The 10,298-nt window shown below is 36.5% G+C and overlaps 1 protein-coding gene across 1 annotated transcript; it reads right to left on the bottom strand.

The window, feature by feature from the left end:
- LOC140439876 (facilitated trehalose transporter Tret1-like) lies at positions 1-9,432 on the bottom strand. The gene is made up of 2 exons (XM_072530042.1): positions 9,087-9,432; positions 1-1,387 (listed from the first exon to the last, which is right to left on the bottom strand). Exons 1-2 carry the CDS (start codon positions 9,136-9,138, stop codon positions 63-65), a joined length of 1,377 nt encoding a protein of 458 aa, XP_072386143.1. The 5' UTR covers positions 9,139-9,432; the 3' UTR covers positions 1-62.
- Between the last annotated feature and the right edge of the window lie 866 nt (positions 9,433-10,298).

Below are 10,298 nucleotides of genomic sequence, written 5' to 3'. Positions count from 1 at the left end.
TTTTTATCAATAAATATATTGTCAATATAAAACAATATAAAAGTACAAAGTTGTATTGTATTCTATTTTGTTTTACTTTTCAAAAATAGCTGAATTTCTTCCAACGACTTTCCTTTAGTTTCGGGAGTAAGCTTAATTACAAAGACGAAAACAAATAAACTTAGAAACGAAAACGTAAAAAATGGTATAGCAAATGAACCGTAATAACTTTCTAGCCAATGAAACGCTTTTCCTGATATTACAGTACAAATGGACATAGACAACTCAGTCATCGTAAGAGCATTAGCCCTGACTCCTGTTGGAAATAACTCACATGCGAAACAAAACGGAGCAAAGGATATACCGACGTTATAAAAAATATTATACAAAATTAGGGCCGTTAGGGGCAACCAATTTAAGTAAGCAAGCAATTCACTCTTCATGTCATCTAATTGGAAATAAATACCTATAGCTAAAAGGGTTATAATACACCCAGTAGTCGAAATTATACACAAGATTCTTTTGCCGAATCTGTCAAGAATGAAAAAACATGTTAGGGCAGCTATTAACATTTCTACTGCAGAGTATGATATTGTAGATACTGTCGGACTAATATCACTGCCAGTTTTTTCAAATATGGTTTTAGTAAAAAACAATAAAGGACTTTTGGCAGAAGATTTGTTTTGTAAAACTATAAGAAAAGTAATAATAGTCGCACGTCTGTTACTTGGAACTGTAATTAAATCAGTAAATTTAGGTTTACCTCTTTCCTCCTCTTCCCTTATAGTTTCTTTTATAACCATTAATTGTTTTTTAACATCATTTTCTCCTCGTAGTATCTGCAAAGATTTTTCTGCGTCATCGTATCGTTTAACTTTAATATACCAGTATGGTGATTCAGGCATAAATATAAAGGTAATTAAGTGTAGTAGAGGAATAATTGATGATATTATAGCACAGATAGAAATACTCCAGATGGAACCAATAATATTAATAAATAAAATACCAAAGAGAAACATTAAAGTTGGAAGTGAGGACAAGAATCCTCTAATTTCCGGAGAAGATATTTCTCCGATATATACCGGAAATACAGTAAAACTAAATCCATCTGCCAGTCCAATAATAAATCTTATAGCAAATAACATCCAAATATCATTTGCAAAAGCTAGCCAAATATTTCCTAAGAACGCTATTGGAGCTACCATAAGAACTGATTTTTTTCTACCTAAGGTATCTCCTAAATAACTTCCTAAAATTGCACCTAATGGGCAACCCATTGCACCCATTACAGCTATCCATGATCCCTGTTCATTAGTTACAGGTATTGTTGAAGATTCTGAGGTTAGATACGGTAGAAACGGCGACGACCATCCGTTGACCACACCATAACTAATTAGATTAAAAGAACCTAAAATGGAAAAATTTTATTGTTAACCAAATTATTTTTAAAACTAATAAACAAATATGTTATTGAAATTTTATTTTTTATCTTTTTCTTTTTAATTGTCCTTAAATTATATGTGAATGAAATGATAATTATTGGCAAAACTCGCAACTCAGAAAAAAAGAAAATAGATGTAGGTGGAAGGCAACCGTAGATACGTATTTCTGACTATTGGTCTTTCTCAATACGGTGCAGCCAAGTTAGAAAAGGAGCAAATTAACTTGGAAAGAGATCTACAGAAGCCGTGCAACCAAAAAGTAAGTTCGTGTAACCTTCTGGCTAAGCTCTAGTGTTAGGGTTTTCAGGTCGCGCAAGCGCCCCTAACATAACTTAACGACTACTTTCGTAGCCGGAACCGACGGCTTTACGTGCCCTCCGAAGCACGGTGGCAGCTCAGTTAAATTAGAATTTGAAAATTTTGTCGGTGCCAGGATTCGAACCCGGGCCCTCCAGCTTAAGCCTTAAGCCAGTAACACAGCCACTGAGCTACGGCTGCCACCGCGGTGCAACCGCCATTTCCAACCATTTGTGGCAGTACTGTAAAAAGTCTCTGCATTCCATCCTGGTGACTCTGCAAAACAGCCACGGAGGAAGCTACAGCTACCTGAAGAAAGGATCACTTAGGAGCAGTGTTACCAATTGTGGCAATAATGTCAGAAGACCCTGTAGTTCTAGAGCTACAAGTAATGTAGCCACGAAGGATTGCGCTACCTGAGGAAAGCAAAGCCAAAACATTTTACAGGACAAAAAAGAATTTTAATTAATGCAAGACATAGATAACATAGATAAGAAAAAAACCATTGGCAAAACTCGCAACTTAGTAAAAAAGAGTATTTATTGCCAAATTTTTTTACTAATTATCAAAATTTTCAAAAATGATTTATATTGATAATTTTTTTATATCGAATGCAGGGTGAACCAAAATGCAAATACATTATTTTGTCAGTAATTTTAAATAGAACATCATCGAACACATCTATTATGTCGTAAAGTAGGTAGCATTACCATACCTCAATTTTTGTTTCGTTTGATATTTTGTATCTAACTTTATTAGTTTTAAAATATTGTTACGATAAATAGAACCTTCTACGAGCCCATGCTTATCTCCGGTGGTCCTGGTTAAGAAGAAAGACGGAACGACGAGGTTCTGTATTGGTTACCGTTTGCTAAACAACGTTACCAAAAAAAATAGTTATCCTCTGCCTCGGATAGACGGCACATTGGACACATTGGCTGGAAGTAAATTGTTTTCTACTTTGAATTTGAAGTCTAGATACTGGCAGGTAGAAATGAACCCAGTAGATAAAGAGAAGACAGCCTTCACCACAGGATCTGGATTGTGGCAATTCAACGTTATGCCATTTGGACTCTGTAATGCTGCTGCGATATTTGAGAGGCTTATGGAAAATGTGTTGAGAGGGTTATCTTGGAAAACATGCCTGGTTTATCTAGATAACATAATCGTCTGTGGGGAAGACGATTATGTTATCAAAATATTATGTCATTTAAAGATCATCTGAAGAATTTAGAAAACGTTTTTAATCGACTTAAAGCTGCCCAATTGATGTTAAACCCCAAGAAGCGCCAGCTATTTCAAGGTAAAGTTAATTATCTGGGTCATATAGTCAATAAAGAAGGAGTGGCGGTGAATAGGGGAAAAATCGATTTCATTGGCTTTCAAGGAATGGCCAGAACCAACGGACAAACATCAAGTGAGAAGTTTTTTTAGACTATGTTTTTACTACCGACGGTTTATTAAGAAGTTTGCAGATATCGCTAAGCCATTAATGCGACTTACAGAGGAAGCAAGAGATTACCTCTGGGAAACAGACTGCCAAAATGCCTTTGAGACCATGAAAAAGCATTTAATTACAGCACTAATTTTAGGATATCCACTGCCAGAAGGAGAGTTCATCTTAGATACAGATGCAAGTAATGTGGGAATTGAAGGAGTACTATCTCAGATTCAAGGAGGACAGAAACGAGTCCTTGGGTATTTTAGTAAAGTTCTTTTAAATCCTGAGCGGGTTATTGCGTCACGAGAAGAGAACTTCTAGCAATAGTGAAATCAGTAGAGCACTTCTATCAATACCTCTATGGAAGGAAGTTTTTAATCCGAACCGACCATGCCGCCCTTAAGTGGTTAATGCAGTTTAATAATCCAGAGGGTCAGATAGCCAGATGGATCGAACGACTCCAAGAATACGATTTCGAGATTGAGAACTGGGCTGGATTTATTCACAGAAACGCTGATCAGGCGCAAAAACATCATCCTCGAAGTGCAGTAGACAGAACGACATTACCGCGGTATTTAGGAGGACGAGGACTTATTAATATAAGCGAGCAACTAGAAAAACAGTTTACTAATTGACGAACTTATTTTCAGGTGCATGCGGAGACATCTATTCTTCATCGTGCGATTTGTGCAGTAGATGACACAATACCGATCAAACTGAGGGAATGAGAAATGCGCATAAATCATCTTACTAAGAACGAACAAATACGCATCTGGATGGGTAAACCTCTGCACGGGCGACATCCGAATGAAGTCAGTCTAGACTATGTCGACAATATAGCGTCGAACTATTGGCTGACATCAGGAAAGATGTTCCCTGAAACAGAAGGTTCATTACTCGCCATTCAGGATCAGGTTATCCCCACCAAAAATTACCTGAAAGATATCGTCAAAGACCCTCAGGTCCAAAACGACAAATGCCGATATGGATGTTGTTTGGGAAAGTATGTACTATTTCTTTTCATATTTTTACTATTAATATTTCTGTTACGGTACTGTAATGTGATCTAATATAATGCTATGTATTCTAACGACTTTGGTAAAACATATTGTTTCCGGCTTTTTCGTAAAAATTGCTAAACTGGTTGTCTCATGTATTATGTTTAAGTGCGGAGAATTTGACTCCTTTGTATTCTGTGTCACAAATATGCACACGTGTGTACGGTTTCGTATTACGGTCTCAATTAACTTAAAGTATCGCATTCTAAATCACAATACAATAGGGTGATTTATTGATGTACCCTCTTCTACCCAACGGCCAAAAGATTCTTTTCTGACCTGCAATCTCACACACTTCATCTCAAGACAGCGAACGAAACGCACCAAGTTTGTTGGCTCTCGTGCCATAGAGCCGCGTCGGCCGGCGCCCCGACGGTACCAACGAGATTTCCTTGGCTACGATTCCAATATTTCAAAAGGTAAGTCTTTCTTTGTACGAACATCAATAATGAGTAAGACCAGTTATTTTCCTAATTTATTGACAGTTATATTTGCTATTTTTCGCTAATTGATTTACAAACAAATTATTTCATTTTTTCGTTATTATTATTTATCGAATATCATTTAACCAGCGACCTCATTAAGTTTTATAAAAAACAGATGTCAAGCCCAAGAAACTATTATTTGAGCGCAAAATACTATGGAAGATATTTGGACCAACCCAATGCAGCTGAATATAAAAAAGAGAAAACTTGAATACTTTGGCCACCTGACGAGAGGACAAAAGTACACATTCCTACAAAATATAATGCAAGGAAAAGTCCAAGTATGCAGAAATCCAGGCCGTAGAAGAATATCCTGGATGAAAAATTTAAGAGAGTGGTTTGGCTGTACCACTAACGAATTATTCAAAACAGCAGTAAATTAAATTAGAATCGCCCTAATGATATATCCAATCTCCGATAGGAGAGGCACTCAAAGAAGAAGAAGAATGCAGCGATGGTTCGCGGAGAATTAAAATGAACCACGAGCTGGATGAACTAATGCAGAGCGCAGATATTGTCAGATGTGTAAAGTCACAAAGACTAAACTGGCTTGGTCAAGGCATTGGCGAAGGAAAGTATCCGACAGCGCAGAATAGAAGAACATTGTTAAACAGGCCAAGACTCACAAAGGGTTGTAGCGCCATTAGAAGAAGAAGAAGACTTAGCAACAATCAAATATACTTATAAATACACAACATCAAACATCAATGCCAAATAACCAATAAATAAACAAATTTAACATATACAGAGGGGCAAGACATGGCGATACACTAGCTCAAAAATATTTGCAGCTCTCCTGCAAGATATACTAAGTAACATACAATGGAGATCAGCTGGGATTAACATTTGCGGAGAAATTTTAAATCACCTATGTTTTGCGGACGATGTTGTGTTGACTTAAGATAATATCGAGGAAGCGTAATATATATATATATATATATATATATATATATATATATATATATATATATATATATATATATATATATATATATATGAAAATTACTGAGTTCTCGGGAAGAACCGCGTTGAGAATTTAAAACTCGACGTTTCGGCACCCATTTTGGAGCCATTATCAAGAGTGATACGGTTCGGTTCGAGTTCGGGGTCTCAATCTGCCTACTCCCCTCACTCAAGACGTACCAGTATCGTGTTCTATATTGCAAGAACTGTCACTCGGCACTGAGGTCTCAATCTGCCTACTCCTCAGTGTCGAGTGACAACCGGTCTTACCCTGTGTGGCTGCTTTTATACTCGCTGTATGCGCGGGAACGGTATGCGCTGACGTGGTCTGAACTGACGTGGCCTGAGCGGTGTGGGCGGGAGGTCGCTGAAGCAGGGGTCGCCATGTTGCCGGCAATCGTTTCGCGTCATCGCGCGTGTTCAAGCTGTTAGGCCGTTTTTCGATTTCGATAGCTTCACGAATGATTCTCGCTTTTAATGAGCAGATGGGAGCGATGATTTTTGCTTTTTCGAAATCTATTTTGTGGCCTGTCTGAATATGATGTTGGGCTAGGGCTGAAGTGGTATCGGAATGTTTGACTGATAGAGAATGGTCGTAAATACGGTTATGGATTCGTCGGTTTGTCTGTCCTACGTATGTTCGTGGGCAACTGGAACAAGGTATCTCGTAGACACCATGGTCTTCATTGGGGATTTGGTCTTTTACGGATCTGACGAGATTGGACAATTTGGAGTGAGTGGTGAAGATGGTTTTGATATTAAGAGGGATAAGAGTTCTACTGATCTTGTCAGTGACACCTTTAACGAAAGGTAGAAAGATTTTGGGTTGATCCGGCGGGAAGGTTTCTTTTTTGGATGGAATGGGGTTTAGAAGTTTTTGAATGCTTCTATTGATTTGGGTTTTGTGGTAGCCGTTTTGTAGGAGTGTTTGTCTTATTGAATTGATTTCGGATGACCTGTGATTGTTGTCGCCAAGTCTTATGGAACGGGAAATAAGAGTGTTGATGACTGAATTAAGTTGGGCGGGGTGATGATGTGACTGGGCATTGAGATAGCGGTTTGTATGAGTGGGTTTTCGGTACACGGAATAGGAAAAACTGTGAGGTGTATTTTTCTGAATAAGAACATCAAGGAATGGCAAAGACGCTTCAGACTCAACTTCCATCGTGAATTGAATGCTGGGATGTATTCCATTCAGGTGGGAGAGGAATAGATATAATGTGTCTTTACCATGGGGCCAAATGACAAAGGTGTCATCAACGTACCGTAACCAGCAGGTGGGTTTGAGATTTGACGAGGACAAGGCTACTGTTTCGAAATGTTCCATGTATATATCTGCTATTACGGGAGAGAGGGGCGATCCCATTGGGGCACCTTAGATTTGACGATAGAAATGATTTTGGAACGTGAAATATGTATTAGACATGCAGTGTTTTATAAGAGATAATGTGTCTTGGGGAATTTGATGTTTAGAGTCCAAGATGGAAATGGTTTTATCGATGGGAATGTTGGTGAATAAAGAAACAATGTCAAAACTGACTAGTATGTCTGAGGGTGAAATAGAAAAGTTTTTCAGAAGATCAATGAAATGAAAAGAGTTTTTGACAAAGGACGAGGCGTTTTCCGCTAATGGTTGTAAGGATGAAGCGAGATGTTGTGCCAATTTCTGAGTGGGACAGTTGTATGCACTGACGATGGGTCTTAGGGGAACATTGGGCTTATGGATTTTTGGAAGGCTGTATATCTTTGAAATTCTGGATGATTTTTCCCTGGGTATAAGAGATTTTTTGAGGTCTGGAGGTAGAGTAGACTTATTTATAATGGATTTGGTCGTTTTTTCTAGATATGTGGTTGGATCATTTGGGACATGTTTGTATTCTGTGGAATTCAGAAGTTCGGACATTTTGTCGAAATAGTTAGAAGAGTTGAGAATGACGGTGTCATTACCTTTGTCGGCCGGAAGGATGACGATGTCAAGGTTGTTGTAAAGTTCTTTGAGGGTACGTCTTTCTGAAAGACTGATATTTGAAGATGGGGGTTTGCAAGTACGGAGAATTCTATCGACATCTTATCTGGCAACTTCGGCTTGGTCGGAAGGAAGATGGGAAATAGCTTCTTCAGTTTGACAAATAATTTTCTCAGTTGGAATGGAAAGAGGAGTGACAGAGAAATTGAAGCCTTTTGACAGAGCTTTGGTAGCTGAATCGGATATGTGAATATCTGAGAAATTGTGAACAACAGTAGAAGGTTGTTGATTTGAAATGGAGGGTGGATTTTGCTGAGAGATAAGTTGGTCCAGTTTGCGTTTCTGGGTTTGGGTTTTGTTGTCAGAAATGTGTTGGGTTTTTTGGTGAGAAAGACGATCGAAAGTGTCCCATAATAATGGATGGATATTGAAAGAGTGGATGTGGATGACCATTGTAGGTTTTAAGAAGTTGGGAATTTGTTGTATCTAAGTTGCGCCGGGTGGAATGAATTGAATTTCTAAGAAGCGAAAAACCAGTGCCTCTAAGAATTTTGGAAATTGATGAAGATTTGGTGTGATGTTTAACTTGTAATGATTTTGGAATGACTTGATGGTCACGACATGATTTAAGAAAAGCAAGATCACAGAGAAGACGGTATTTGCGTGTTAGAAGATTAGAAAAAGATTTAGTAAGAATGAAAAATTCCTCCCCGTAGAGGCGAATAAAATGTTCGGATAAGTTTCCGCGGTCAGATAAATGAATATATATATATATATATATATATATACATATATAAATATATATATATATATATATATATATATATATATATATATATATATATTGAAAGAGTTAGTAAAGTCATCTACAGAAATTTGTTTGAAAATTAATATTTCAAAAACCAAGAGTTTATGACAAGTCTAGTGACTAATGCTCCTCTACATTTAAATAATATCAACATCACTCAGGTAACTAGGTATTTGGAGCATAAGATAAGCATCAAAAGATACAATCAAACAATTTCAAAAAAGTTTGGAAAATTAAAGTACATATTGAAGTCTGATACTCCTATGTGTCTGAAAAGGAAAGTTTTTAATCGATGTGTACTATATGTCCTAACCTATGGTACTGAAACACTCGCTATGACAAAAAATAGATAGAATGTAGAGAAATGTGGAAAGATCAATGCTGGGAATAATTCACGAGAGTGTGAAACGCTGTTGATTTTGCGTCTAAAATAAAATTGGGTCAGGCATGTTAGTGTAATGCAGCAGAGAGACCGAAAACATAATGAATTGTTAAAAACTGGATAAAAATGAGGCAAAATAGAGAGGAGTGGCACAAAACTTAGAAAGACCTACTTTCAACAGTGAAGAATTTAGGTTTTATAGATAGAGATAGATAGACTATTAAAATAAATAAAAGTGTATTTTAATATTTTCTTTTCAACTCACCCGAAAACGCTGCTAGGTATTGAAAAAGATTTTTGTAATATACAGCCCTCATCTTTGGACAACCAACGCACACAAAAAAACTTTACAGAACAGTTTATGTGTGTCCTTTAACAGGCAACAATATTTTTGACATATGCGTAAATCATCTTGCTTTTACAAATCTGTTAAATCTGATAAATATATCAGTACATGCATTTTATATCACTTAAATATGATGCAAAGAACGTCTTATAATAGAAATTTACGTGGGTTTTAAATAAAACAAAACATTTTGTTAGTTTTAAACAAAATACTATAAACAATTATCTTTGTTACGAGGCGCGAATCTTATTTGAAAGTATTAAAAATATGTTTAATTTGTACTTTTATAATTTTGAATCAGTTTCTACATGTCAAGTGTAAACCCTACCACTATTTTAATCTCTCATTCTTTATTTAAACTTTTTGCTAAATAAAGTCAATAAGAATTAAATACATAAACTAAATTAAACGCAAAACAAATACAGTTATACGTCAATTATTAATATATTCATATGTAAATAAAAATAAAACAACATGGTACTAAACGATTTTATGAACTTTTAATCTAAATTGTGGTTTTAAAGCTTTACAAAATGTCAGAATTATCGAGTGGGTTGCTTAGACTCTTGCCTAATTTTTGGAGCACGAAAATTAGGTTTTTAATTTTTATAATTAATTATGCCGAATCGTTGTTTGATAAATTCTACAAAAGTGGACGAGCGTTTGGATTCGTAGTTAATACTTTGTAAAGTTCCTGATGGATACCCTCGAATTAGAAGTGGACTGTATGTTTGCTTTGCTTGAAGTATGATGGTTTTACACCCATTGATTAGATGAATAATGAGCCAGAAACTAGAAAAACTACATGTTGACTTTAGAACGTATATTTCTAGACTGTTACCGGACGGCAAGAGCAAGCTGCGTCGACGGTTAAACCTACAGGGTGGGCCTTGCCCAAAATATAAACATAATTATATTCATTTAAAAGAATGAAACTTGAACATGCCCCCCGCCTTGAAAGGGTTAAACTTTCAAACATATATGAATAACATTAGGCGTACATAAATCAAATAAAACAGTTATATAACACGATAATCAGTCACTGATATCACTTTCACTGCATATAGGAAGAGGGCAGATATTGGACACTACCCTACGAATGATTCCTTGACCAGTTCGTATAGACACGAC

The sequence above is a fragment of the Diabrotica undecimpunctata genome, chromosome 4, assembly GCF_040954645.1.
Source record: "Diabrotica undecimpunctata isolate CICGRU chromosome 4, icDiaUnde3, whole genome shotgun sequence".
NCBI lineage: Eukaryota > Metazoa > Arthropoda > Insecta > Coleoptera > Chrysomelidae > Diabrotica > Diabrotica undecimpunctata.
The sequence above is the reverse complement of the archived record's forward strand: the minus strand, read 5'-3'. Positions and strand labels throughout refer to the sequence as shown.